The sequence below is a fragment of the Gracilinanus agilis genome, chromosome 5 (genome assembly GCF_016433145.1).
Source record: "Gracilinanus agilis isolate LMUSP501 chromosome 5, AgileGrace, whole genome shotgun sequence".
Lineage (NCBI taxonomy): Eukaryota > Metazoa > Chordata > Mammalia > Didelphimorphia > Didelphidae > Gracilinanus > Gracilinanus agilis.
In genome coordinates this window covers 208,697,540-208,711,775 of record NC_058134.1, presented here as the reverse complement: position 1 = coordinate 208,711,775, position 14,236 = coordinate 208,697,540, and the positions used below count along the sequence as shown (strand labels likewise).

At 39.9% G+C, this 14,236-nt stretch overlaps 1 protein-coding gene across 1 annotated transcript in view; it reads left to right on the top strand.

Moving 5' to 3' along the window:
* ADA2 (adenosine deaminase 2) overlaps positions 1-13,334 on the top strand; it is a 94,077-nt gene extending 80,743 nt beyond the window's left edge. Inside the window, exons 5-10 of the mRNA XM_044677709.1 lie at positions 923-1,050; positions 3,355-3,445; positions 5,026-5,134; positions 7,024-7,181; positions 12,662-12,864; positions 13,056-13,334. Coding sequence (XP_044533644.1) covers positions 923-1,050; positions 3,355-3,445; positions 5,026-5,134; positions 7,024-7,181; positions 12,662-12,864; positions 13,056-13,158 — 792 coding nt within the window. The 3' untranslated portion in view covers positions 13,159-13,334. The remainder of the gene's footprint in view (positions 1-922; positions 1,051-3,354; positions 3,446-5,025; positions 5,135-7,023; positions 7,182-12,661; positions 12,865-13,055) is intronic.
* Positions 13,335-14,236: the final 902 nt, after the last annotated feature.

The window sequence follows — 14,236 nt, the reverse complement described above, 5'->3', positions numbered from 1 at the left end:
TTTTTTTTTAATTTTTTTATTTTAAACCCTTAACTTCTGTGTATTGACTTATAGGTGGAAGAGTTAGTAAAGGTAGGCAATGGGGGTCAAGTGACTTGCCCAAGGTCACACAGCTGGGAAGTGTCGGAGGCCGGATTTGAACCTAGGACCTCCCGTCTCTAGGCCTGGCTCTCAATCCACTGAGCCACCCAGCTGCCCTGTATATTATCTTTTGTACCAGAATCAATACAAAGTATTAGTTCCAAGGCAGAGGAGCAGTAAGGGATAGGCAATTGGGGTTATGTGACTTGCCCAGGGTCTGGATCACATAGCTAGTAAGGGTCTGAGGTCAAATTTGAACCCAGGACCTCATCTCCAGGCCCGGCATTCTTTCTACTGAGCCACCTAGCTACTACCTCTAAAAATATATTAATGTGCCTATTTTATTTCAGCCCTTCCAAGAGCTGTTATTTTCCACTTTTTTCTTTGTCATTTTTGCCAATTTGATGGGTGCAAGAAGTAACTTCAGGGTTGCTTTAATTCATATATCTCTAATTTTTATTGATTTGGGCATTTTAAAAATGTGATGGTTGTTAATAGATTGAATTTTTCCTTTGAAAATTACCTATTCATATATTTTGGCCACTTATCTATTATCTTTTCCACAGCTATGGAAGAAGTTTCATAACTTGTCCTAACATTGATCTGAACACTGAAAACTAGGTATTGGGCATTTCAAATGGGAGAACTGAGACCTTCTTTGGAAAGGGAGATGGGTTCATAACAGGCATAAGGAGCCACAGAGAAAGAATTTGCTCCATTCTGCTCCTGTTCCTTTCCCAGAAGGTTTGGTTGGGATAATCTTTTGTTGCAACCAAGGTTATTTCCTTCGCTGAGATCCATTTGGGATCATGCTTTCCTCTTTTCTCCGTACTACTCTGAGGTCTATGAACTGAATGGGCAAACACATGACAAAGAGTGGTCATTGAAGACTTATCAAGAAGTAGCCCAGAAGTTTGCCAAAGACCATCCTGACTTCGCTGGAGCCAGAATCATTTATAGCTATCACAGGTAAGGGAAGATTGGTTTCTGGGCTTCGATGTGGGTGGGGAGTCAAGTAAGAAAGAAGAATAAGGTCAGAAAATGAATGGGCACAAGATAGTAATGTGGTTTGTAAAGGTGACTATGTGTGCAAGAATGTGTGGATAAGTGACTTCTGGCTGAACATTTTGTTCCAGGTTTTATCATCAAAGTGAAATTAATTGAGGCATTTTCCTGGATAATTTTGGGCACAATTCTACTTCTGCTTGCATAACTCAGATCACAAGAAAGCTGTTTTTAACCTTATCTGGAAAATCTGCTTCATTTTTCATATTGTATTATTATATTGTAATATTGTAAATATATTACTGACACTTTGTATGTGTGACTATGGAATTGAGTCCTGAACAAAGCTCTTAACGCCATGTGTGTGGTAGGGATGGTGTGCCCCATGGGCATAATTTTTTGCGAAGAAGACAGACTTTGTCTATACCTCCTTCAAGAAAACATAGAAAGCGTGTTTTCTTTTTTCCATCCTATCTTCTCCAATTGTTGGTTTCTCTCTTTTGTGTGACCCCAAGATACTCCTTTCCTGCCCTCCACCCCTAGCCATAATAGAGAGGAACCTATATATCAATGAAAATCAAGTTATTGTTATTTATTGTTGTTGCTAGCAATGGTGGTGGTGTTACTAAAGTAATAATATCACCATTTAATTGGGCTTTTAGGAATAACTGGTATTCTCTGTAGCCCTCTTAATCTCTCATCTTGTCACAAACGTACTGATACCTGGAAAGCCAGCCTGTGAATGAGCCCAGAATGGTGATTTTCTGGTGGAACTTTTCTGACTTTTTTACCAGATGGATGCTTCCTCTCAGAAGTCCAGTCTCAGCAACATCTGGAGATTGTGCTAGGCAACATTCACAGACAATCCTTTAGGGTTCTGGCAGGCAAGATTAAGGGTAGGAGACAGGTAGAAAGAGGAGACTTAATCTGGTAAACTGTGAAAGAAGGTGCTTCTTGGGGAGCCAGTAGTCTGAACTAAGACCCACACACCCACCAGAAAGACCTGTTCTCATCTTGGTGCCTTAAGTATGTCCTACTGACCATAGTTTGGGCTGCCTATCCCGTTTTTTTTTTTCTGGTGAGCACAGCATGGAATAGAACTTTTAGAATTTTCTACCTTGTACATAGTAGCTACTTTCTGAATGACTGAGTCAGAGCTTTAGACTCTTAGTTGATTGTAAGTATAGTCTGAGTGTTTTGTGGAATTCTCCTTTTGCCCTGTGAATAGTTAGCTGCCCTTGGAGACTTGGAACCCCTACCCCTGGGAGCCAGAATCTACAAGCTGTCCACAAATAGTCTCTTTCATATCCTGGTTCTCTTCCCATGATTTCTGCCCTCCTGCCATTTTGTAGAATTGGAAAAGTGTTGGAAGAGGACAATCCATTCCATCCAAACAATTGGATGGAACTGTTGTCTGAACAAATTTGAATGTGGTCAGTTCAAATTCAATGCCTTCTCTAGACAATGTACTCTCCTGGATACTAGGGCTACAGAACACATTAACAAAGGAAAATCAGAGTCTCTACCCTCAAGGAACTTACAGTCAAATAGGGCAATGCCATGTACAAAAATAAGTATGGTACAGGTAAGCAAAGGAGAGATTCAGACAAAAATTCAGGAAAATGTGAGAATACTTTCAGCTGGAAATATCAGAGAAGACTTTGTGAGAATACTTTCAGCTGGGAATATCAGAGAAGACTTCCTGGAGGAGATAGCATCTGAACTGAGCATTTAAGGAAGACAATTTCAACCAGTAGAGGTGAGAAAGGAAAAAAATTCAGGTGTGGGAAATAGTCTGAGTGAATCAAAGATATAAGAGAGATCAAGACAAGATTAGAGAACAGCTAATAGTCCGTTTGATTGGAACAGAATGTGTATGAATGAGAATATTGTGAAATAAGGTTGAAATCATATCTCAGTTGTTTCAGTCCCATCTGACTCTTCATGACTCCATTAGGGGGACTTTAAATGCCAAAGTCTGTAAGAAATTTCCCACAGATACAGAGCCTAAAGACATGTGAAGGAAGTTTCCCTCACCGTAGTTCCAAAGATGGTGGATCTCTTTGGAACCAATTGGTGATGAATTTTGAAGAAACCATTCTGTTACTTATGGATTGGAAAAATAGTAGAGCTTCTGGGCATGGGAGACAGGGAGTGATAGGAATATGTTGGAAGTAGGAGGCCAGCTCCAGAAACAAGAGGTAATCACTTAGAGAAATACTCAACCCATTAACCCAATAACTAGTGTTTTTCCCTTTTTTTCCTAAGGAAGAAAAATGTGACTCACATTGCTGAATCAGTACAGGCTGCTATGAAGCTCAAAATCAAGTTCCCAGAGACCATGGCAGGATTTGATCTGGTAGCCTTTGTCCTTTTACTACCTACAACATATGGGGTGGCAATCTGGGGGCTGGAGCAGGTGCTAACATAGGAATAAAATGTAGACTGAGTAATCTAATGAAGGGAATATCTTGGAGATGGTGAAAAATCATTTGAGAAAATAGGATAGAAAGGGGCTGGAGGGGCACAGAGGAAGCTTAAAAAGAAAGTTCCCAGAATAGGGAGGAATAGGATGGTTTGGCCATATCTTCCTTTATTTCTCTTTTCCCTTCACCTTCCCCCTGGAAAGGGTCTTCATGTTCTCTGACACCTAAGATAATCATTAACCCTATAGAGAAAGAGAACAGGAATTATTCTAAAAAAATTGTGAAATGGATGAATTTTTTCCTTCAGTGCCTAGTTTCCACTCCTAACTCCCATTCTCTAGGAGTTTGCCTCATCCAACTTATTATTCTCTTCTTCCTATGCCCTCCCCCACCATCTTTCTGAGATCTCAGTGCCAGAATTTCAGTGTAAAAGCTAGGCAATCTGACAAAAGATTCTAAGCTGCAAATCTGCCGAAGAGAGATGTGATTTCCTCCTTGATAAGAAATACATTTTAGCTGTAAGATGACTGGGAAGTCAGAAAGATCTAGTTTCACATCTCATCTCTGACAAATATTCCGTGAGACCCTGGGCAATTGAATATTCTAGGCAACTTTCTAAGATTATAAATTACAGAGAAAGAAGGTGCCAAGTGGCATTGGTAAAAAGGTGTTCCCTAGGAAATAAGTATTTCCTTACGCTAGTGAAATCACCAGTACAGTCTTTAGCCCTCTGTTTTCTGGTAATAAGGCTCCATTCAGCCTTTGTCACCTAGACTAGGTAGAATGGGAGTACAGGGGAACTATTTTTATTCTGGTTTTGGTCCAGACCTTTAGGATTTCACTCAAATCACATCTCTCAGCCCTTTATCCATTGAACTAGCCCTGGGGAGAGGAATGGATAGAAAAGAATAAGCCTTGAATATTTTTTGGGGGGGGATTGTTAAAAAGTTTTGGGATGGCATTGGGATGGTATCTTAGCATGGCATAAAGAGTGTTAGAAGTCACAAGACTTGAGTTCAAGTCCCAGTTTTGACATTTACTAGTTGTGTTACCAAAGGCCTCAAAACAATTGTTTCTTCTATAAAAAAGGAATAATGATACTTATAAACATTTTGCTTCTGTATGCATTTGAGCTGCTATTATTTTCCTCTTCACACCTCATACCCTGGATGAGTCATATAGATCCATCCAATGTCAGAAATGGAAAAGACTTGGTTTATCTAGTTTAATTCCTTCATTTTGTCACTGAGGGATATGAATCCCAGGGAGATGATGTTGCCCTCATACCCAAGATTTACACAGCTGGTAACTGGCAGAGCTGAGATTAGAATTAGGTCTCCTGACTCACAGCCTAGTGCTCTCTTCCTAGGCCTAGGGTCACTCTCTCCAGGTCCTAACAGCAGTGGTGGCTGAATATATGGAAGAGTGGTAATGAAAAGGCGTAGGACTCCTCAGCGAAATTAAGATGTATGGGAGGCAAATGCCTTAGTGTCGCTTCTTTTCTCTGCCATAGGTGGGTCAAGAGGACAAGGGGTATTCTCTGTGGGAGCTGAAGGAGGCCTTGATCCTCCCGACCACTCAAGGTTTTGACTTGCCTTACTTCTTCCATGCTGGGGAGACAGGTGAGCTGCAGTATCCTTGGGAGCCATATGACACATGACTCAGTGTCAACTTTATGGAATATAAGGGAATGTGAATTAATTCACTTCATCATCACTATCCCAAAACACTGTTTTTGGGAGGCAATCCCATGAGTATATTAAGCCAGTGATGAAGACAATAGCTTCTTACCACAAGATGCCCCCTTCTCTCTCTCTCTCTCTCTCTCTCTCTCTCTCTCTCTCTCTCTCTCTCTCTCTCTCATTCCCACCTCTCTCCTCTCACCTTTCCTTTCCCTTCCTTTCCCTTCCTTTCCCTTCCCCTACCTTCATCTTAGAATCAATATTGTATATTGGTTCCAAGGCATTGGTTCTGAAGAGCAGTAAGGGCTAGGTAATGGGGGTTAAGTGACTTGCCCAGGGTCACACAGCTAGTGACTAAGGCCAGATTTGAACCCTAGACCTTCCTATCTCCAGGCCTCATTCTCAATCCACTGAGTTACTTAACTGCCTCTCTTGAGATGCTGATAATCCACTTTTTTCCTCTGCTTCTACATGACCATTCCATGAGCTCCGTTAATCTTTATTATATTTCCTACTAGCCTCAGTTCATGAAACATAGCCATTTGCCTGGGCTATTTGAGTCTAGGGAAAGATGACCAGATGGAAGTCCAATACAATGGACAGGCAATTTGCTCTGTCTTTAGATGGTATATCAGCCATAGGACCTTCAGAAGGTCTCCTTAGGATGAGCACAACAATAGGCTGTAGTGCTGGTACTATATAATCTGGTTTGAATTTGTGTTTACTGTTACTATCCTGGAATCATAGACTTAGAGTGAAAAGGGATCATGAAGGTTATTGAGTCACAAATCAGGAAACTGAGGCCCAGAGGCATAAAGTGATTTGCCTAAAGTCAGTAATAGTCACATTTGGGCAGTAAATGACAGAGTTGGAAGTCAAATTCAGTTTCTCTTACCTCAAATCAAATATTCTTTTTTTAAAAAATCCTTACCTTTTGTTTTAGAATCAATAAGGCAGAAGAGTGGTAAGGGCTAGGCAATGATGGCTAATGACACACACAGCTAAGAAATGTCTGAGGCCAGATTTGAACCCAATTCCTCCTGACTCCTAGCTTTCTACCTACTGAGCCACTTAGTTGCCTCTGAATTTAATGCTTTTTTTTCAACAAGCCATACATTTCCTAAGCTTTATTGTATATTCACTGAAATTACCTCCACCTCTACTGTCACATGGCTTTCAACAGCCTCCATGTAGTCAGTCTGATTAGATTCAATTGAATTCAGTTCACATGCATTGAGCTCTTCTTTTTAGGGAGATTCAGAACAAATTGATCATAGTCTTTTTGTTCTCCAGGAACTTACAGTATAGCTAGGTAAAGATGATTTAAATATATGAAACAAAGAATAATGCAAAATGTTACTAAATAAGTAATCAAATTCTGTAGTGGCAGAGTGATATAGAATGTGTGGGAGGATATTCCTGAGTATGTTACCCTTCTGGGTATGATGCTTTTTTTTTTTTAATACTAATAATAACAAAAGACCATGTGGTGTGGTGGACAGAGGATTAGTTTTGCAGTCAGAAAGATCTGGGTTCAGATCTTGAAATCAACCCATATTATGTAAGCATGTGCAGTTCATTAAGCTCTCAGAGCCCCCAAATAATTCTGTAAGACTGTACATTATAGATTAAGTTGCTGATCTAGACTGGTTCCCACTCACAGAATTCCCTAGAGCAAGGAAAGCATAGGTCCAGAGCAATAATAATAATATCACCATCTTATATTTACATAACACTATCGTGCTTTCTTCATCACAACCTGTTGAGTAAGTTGTGTTCCATGAAATTGATCCCATCTACTTGTTAAAATCTTTATTCTTAATTTCCAGATTGGCAGGGCACTTCCATAGATGAAAACGTTTTGGATGCTCTAATACTGAATACCACCAGGATTGGCCATGGATTTGCTCTGGGCAGACACCCGATGGCCAGAAATATCTCTTTGAATAGGGACATCCCTATAGAAGTGTGTCCCATCTCTAACCAGGTATGATTCCCAGGGTCTGTATATGGGTTTAACCTTAGGCTAGATTTCATTAGGAAATTCATGTAAGGTTCCTTCTAGTCTTGTATGAGTGAGAGCTCTATTTATTACCAGGACCCCTGTTTCTGCTCTGACTTACTTATAATGCCCATTTCTACCTATCCTGTCTTGTCAGCAGAGATGTGTAGGAATTATCTGGGCTTATACCATGAAGCATGGTGACTCTGGTGGTGAAGACTGACCTCTGAACCATCATCAGCAACTGTGAGGCTGAATAAAAGGACAGAGGTGTTAGGGCTCAAACAGTGGGAGACCCAGAATTAAGAAAGTCAGCTGGAAAAACTAAAACATAATAATATAATCAAATGTTGGATAGACTCAAAAGGGATTCATCTATCATCTTTCCATTTTACATGGGAGGACATGGAAATCTAGAAAGATTAAACTCATGGTGAAATAGCTAGTAAGTTAGTTAGAGAGCCAGGTCTCAAATTCAGGACTCTTGTCCAGTGCTCTTTTTACTATGTAACATTCAATTTATTAAAGAAATTTTAAAATTCAGAACCTAACAAGCAGCAAATAAAGGGAGTATTTCCATATACTATAGAACAGAAGGGGATTATAAATGTAGCAAGGAACTTCTGGACAAGATGGAGAACAGCTTGAGTGACAGGATTGTTGGTTACAGAATTTGGAATTCACCCAGGGTGGCATGAGCCAAGGGCAAAAGACAGTTGGACCACCTCTATAAAAGCTCATGGACTGAGCAACCCAGGACCTCTGTTTTGAGGAAGGGGACCTTGGGAGAGGGTGGCAGAAGGGTGGGTAGACCATTAGACCTGCTAATCCAGCATCCATATCTCAATATCACAAGAAGCTTCATTCACCTTGCTGAGAGATAAGAACTGCACAGTTGCTAAGAAGAACATCACTATTCCTCCCTTTCTTTGGTTCAGGCCATGGCTGGGCCGGACCAGGGACAGTGAGAGGGGAAGAGTCTCCAGCCAGTATCAACCTGCTGCTCTTAGATACAAACTACCTTAGTTCATAGACTTAGTATAGCATTTCCCAACACCTCTTTCCTTGTCTGGTTTTACCCTTTTGAGTTAAGCAATAAACCCCGTTACATCTTAATCCAAGTGAAGATTGGCATTCCTTCCCAGGCTAGTAAACATCCACAGCTTTAGGGAAAGGGATTTATCAAATCACAGCCAGAAAATTAGAGTTATTCATTTAGCACAACAATAACCAACCCATAACCAACCTTATCATCAAATCCAACCCCAAGCCATGGAGCTAGAGGAGCTGTGGAACATACATTCAGCCCCTCACCGTCTACTTGGCTTGGGCACTGTTAAGAGACAAGGGCTTGACTAAGCTGAATACCCATAAGACCTGGTGGTTACCGGCACATCTTGGTGATCACTCAGGCAATCCTATCCATCACTCAGCCTTAGATTCTCCTACTACCTGAGGATCTAGGGGCCAGTTAGTCAGGCCCAGCTCACTGAGCTAGTAGGCCCAGCATAGTGCCTTTAACATAAATTAAATTGTGAATCTCTAATATGTAAAGCTCATTTTTCTCTTAAAGCATATAATAAATTCATAATCTAACTTTAAAAGTTGCCTTGCTTATCTGAGATTCTTTCTGTCCTTCCATTCTCTTCTAAAATTTCCATTTATTTATTTAGACTCTTTTTTCTCCCCACCTTTCTGTAACCTCATTATCTCTTGTGGGTTTAATTACCATCTCATGCAGATTATTTCTCTGCATGTGTTTATACATATGCATACACACATCCATACTTATGTACAAGCATACATGTATATGTACAGTTGTATGTACTATGTAGGTATATACACTGAACAGAATATCCAATATAGGTGTGTATATATCTATATCTAGGCTTAGTCTCTCCCAAGTGTCTATCCTGCATCACCAACTGCCTATTAGACATTTCCAAATGGAAATCCCAGTGATATCTAAATCTGAAACCTTTCCCTCTATAAAATTGGAATTTGGGAGATGCCATTTAAAAGTATATATATATTTTCTATGGACACGTGGGAACTATCAAACTACATTTCCCGTGGTCCAACGGGTTTCCGGTTCTGGTTCTTTGGGGGTGGGGATGCCTGCGTTACCATACATAGGACAGTTTAAATGGGAGGAGAATCTGAAAGGAAGCTCTCTCTTAGCTAGTGCAATACGAAAGGTAAAGATGGCTGAGGCGGCAGTTTGAATACTTACAGGCGCGGTCTTATATATATTTTACCAGCATGGCCATGGCTTTAATTAAAATACTAATTTATATTATTATATCAGTCTTTATCATTTTTAATCATAATACCTCCAAGTGTTCCCAGATTTGCATCTTTAGCTTCTCATACTCCCACACCCCACATATCCAATCAGTTTTCAAATCTCGCCATTTTGACCTCCACTACATTTCTTGAATGGGACATCTTCAACTGTCATTGCCGCAGTGTTAGCCCAGAGTGATAGCCCTCATGCCCTCTCACTGTAAAAGGCAATTCTTGGTTCTCTTTGAGTTCATGTTTTTGAAAAGGGAATCTTTTGTTCTCTTTGCTTAGTTAACACTTTGGTTGGCAGTCTTGAACTAGGTGGAGGAGCTCACAAACCACTTAGTGAGTTCACACCTTACTTGATGCTAGGTGAGAACAAGCCAGAAACTTAAGAGTTCACACACTCAGAAAGGTGTGGTTCCAAAGGTGAGAACTCAGACAATTTGGAAACTGTGATTGGCCATCATAAAAAGGGTCAGGGACAGAAAACCACCATAAAAGCCATGAAAATCCCTGAGCAGAGTAGTCATCTGGTGGAGGGGTCTGGTGAAGGAGGCTAGTAGAGTGAACTCCAAGAAGAAGAGAGTGAACTCCAAGAAGAGAGTCACTCCAAGGAGAGAGTGAACTCCAAGAAGAGAGTCACTCTAAGAAGGAAGTGGCTTCAAGAAGAAGGTCAGCTCAAAGAGTAAAGTTGGCCTAAGGAGTCACCTTTAGCTCCAGTCATTGTCTTGGCTGAGTGGATAGCTGGTTTTCCCTTCCTGTCTTCTGGAGATAGTATAATTCTGACTGAAGGTTAACAAGTCCTGGCTAAGCCAAGCATTGGAACAATATTTAGTTAAATAGGTTAATGTCTTTTTCTTTTCTTTTCTTTTTAGAAAAATTTTCCATGGTTACATGATTCATGTTTTAATTTTCCCCTTCACCCTCTCAAACTTCCCCCCACCATAGCCAATGCGCATTTCCACTGGTTTTAACATAAATAAATAGTAGTTCATATTTTATTCAAATGATACTAGGAAGTCATTGGAGGTGACTTATTTACAATTTATTGTAAATAATTACAAATAATTAATAATTAAATTAAAATCAAGACTTATTTACATATTATTGATAGTTGCATTGGTGTGGTCCTTTCAGGCCTACATCCCCAATCATGTCTGCATCAACGCAAGTGTTCAAGCAGTTGTTTTTCTTCTGTGTTTCCTCTCCTGTAGTTCTTCCTCTGAATGTGGGTAGCATTCTTTCCCTTAAATCCCTCAGAATTGGTCTTTTTCTATCCTTTTGTATTTCTCTACTTTCACCTCTTTTATAAATAAAAGATTTATAATTTTCATATATGTAGCCAAAAAATTTTAACACTTACATCACCTAGGTTATTACAGCAGCCTCAAGTTTGATCTCTCTGCCTTTTTTCTCATTATTTTAGCCCATCCTCTTCACTGATCCCAAAATAATTTTCCTTAGACTTAGATTTGACTGTTTGACTCAGTCACCTCCAATGGCTTCCTAGTATCATTAGAATAAAATATCAACTACTATGTTTAGCTATTAAAGCTGTTCCCATTCTGTCTCCAACTCATTTTTATAGCCTCATTGGACATTATTCCTCCTCCCATGCTCCATGATTTAGCTAAACTGGCCTTTCCCTGCTCCTTACACATGCCAACTGTGTCTACCATTTCTTTGCCTTTGTGACTCCATTGGCTTCCTATTACTTCCAGGAGTAAATATAAAATTATTTGTTTGAAATTTAAAGCCTTTCTTTCAAGTTGGACTTTTCTAGTCTTAGTCTCTTTTCCAATATCCTGTGATCTAGTGACACTGACTATGTATTCTTCAGACAATACAGTCCATCCTTCATCTCCCCATGCCTTTAAAAATTTTTTATTTGTTTGCTACATTGAAATACACAGTTAACTTTCTTCTTTCTCTTCTCCTCCACTAGAAAAGGCGTCATTTGACAAAAAGATCTATGTATATATTATACATATTTAAAACTATGTCTTACTTATTTCAGTTTATCAGATCTTTCTCTGGAGGTGGTCATACACAAATCATTCTTCAAACAGTATTTCTGTTGTGATATATAATGTTCTTTTGGTTCTGCTCATTTTGCTCTTCATAATTTCATGGAGGGCTTTCCATATTTTTCCAAAATTAACTTGCTTGTCATTTCTTATGGCATAGTAGTATTCCATCCTAAATCATATGCCATAACTTGTTTAGCCATTTCCTCAGTTTCTGGTTCTTTGCCACCACAAAGAGAGTTGCTGTAAATATTTTAGAACATATAGGTTCTTTTTCTTTTTCCCTGATCACCTTAAGAAATAAGTCTAATAGTAGTATTGTTGGGTCAAAAGGCATATACAGACTTTTCATGGACTACCTTCTGGACTTGGGATTCCTTCTCTCTTAACCTCTACTGCCTGGCTTTGGTTGCTTCTTTTAAGACTTAATTTAAATCCCACCTTCCACAGAAAGTCTTTCTTCCTTTCCTTTCCACTGCTAGTGCCTTCCCTCTGAGATTACCTTCCACTTGCACTCTTGTATTACCGATATTTGCATGTTATTTTCTATATTAAAAGGTGCTATCCCTGAAACAGGGGTAGTGTTTTTTACTATTCCCATGGCTTAGCACAATTCTGGTACACAGTAAACAATTAATGCTTGTTGGATGACTGGCTTGACGAGCCTTTAATGAACTAGTGCCTTACATCTTGCCTTGTAGAGTACCTTTCTTTTTTTAAGATGCAATTTAAGTACCATTTTCCCCATTACTCTTTCTTGTTTCCTTCAATGGTTAGTGTTTTCCCTCCCAAACCACCTTTTATTTAACTTCTTTCTATTTGTTTATATTACACACACACACACACACACACATACACACACACACACACACACACGTGTTGTTTCCTCTATTAGAATGAAAGCTCTTATGAAAATTGTTTACCTCTTTGTACTTAGATCTCTAGGGCCTAGTACAGTTATTGTTTATAAATACTTATTGGTTTTCTTATTCCTCAGTCAAATCTGTCCTTAAATACTAGCCTGGCATCCAGAATAATGATAGAAGTTGGAAAGGAATTGTGTATGATATCCAGGGTCTTATCTCCCTTATACTTCTTTTTTTGTGGATTGTAGTATACTTTTTTTGCCTTCCTCTTTTTACCTGGCAGGTCCTGCAGTTGGTGTCTGACCTAAGGAACCACCCGGCAGCTTCTCTAATGTCCAGTGGGCACCCCATGGTGGTTAGTTCTGATGACCCATCCATCTTTGGAGCCAAGGGCTTATCTTATGATTTTTATGAAGTTTTCATGGGCATAGGAGGGATGAAGGCTGACCTGAGGACCCTCAAACAGCTGACATTGAATTCAATCAAGTGAGTGATCCTGGCTCACATGCTTTCTCTTCCTCTCTGAAAAGTTCCATTTAGCACAGTCCTGGGACTTAATCTAAGAACATTCTTTCTTCTTTTCCCTCTTTTGAACTGAACACAGCCCACCTCCAGCTTTCATCGCTACAGCACAGTAGAGCCCCTTCTCAAGGCTAATACAGTCTCTATTCCTGCAGGTACAGCTCTCTGTCAGAGGACAAGAAGGAAACCATTAAGGAAGTCTGGCAGAAGAAATGGGATAAGTTTGTGCATGATCTGGCCGAGGGGAAGAGGCTATGAAGTCATTTATATCTATCGAAAATTTTCCTGAGGCCAAAGCTGCTGGAACTGAGCCTTCTTGGACAAATACCTCACATAGCTATATCCTGCCTCATGTCCTGATCTTTGGGAGAGAAAAGCAATAAGCTGGCTCTGGTACCTCTCTGCAAATCAATAAATCTGTGCAATTCTTCAGAGCCATGGGACATATGGCTCATCTAGTCAAATAGTGACAAATTCCTTAGAACTCCCAGGCAAACTTTTGTTCTCCTGTCTGCCCATTATCTTGAATCCTGGCTGGCAGTCAGCCTTTTCTCCTTTCATTAATGCCCATTTGGTGGGTTTTGCCAGATTATCATCCAAACTACTAGAAGCAACAGATAGTGTAGTAAAACTGGCATTGGACTGGAAGGTAGGAAACTTGCATTTGAATCTTGCTCCTGACAGTTGGTTGGGCAGCCATGAAAAATTCACTTAACCTTGCTTAATGCTTTTTTTTTTTCAGATATAAGATAGAATTTAAACTACCTACCTCACAGGGCTATGTAAATGGGAGCTATTATTATACTTAGTAGAAGTGTTCAAGCAGAGCCTGGGCATCATCAGGTATCAGGGAAGTTATTCCTGCTCTGAGTGGAAGGTTTGATTAGATGATGTAGCTTCAGTTCAGGGAGCTGATCACTCTTTGATTGATAACCCCCACCAATGTCAAAGACAGTATCTTTTGTCCCAAATTAATTAATAATAATTCTAGGGGCAGCTAGATGGCTCAGTGGATTGACAGCCAGGCCTACAGACAAGAAGTCCTGGGCTCAAATCTGGACTAGCTGTGTGACCTTGGGCAAGCCGCTTAACCCCCAGTGCCTTGCTCTTACCACTTTTCTGCCTTGAAACTAAAACATAGTGTATTGATTCTAAGACAGAAGGCAAGGGTTTTGAAAAATGGTGAAAAATGGTGAAAAGTGGGATTTTAGTGGGACATGGAGTATTGTCAATAGCAGGTTGCCATGGCAGTAAATGGGGACCAGCAGTATAGCCTGGACCTAAGTAGGGTTGCTAATCTGGTAAAATGAGATACCCGATGTTGGTGGAGTTGTAA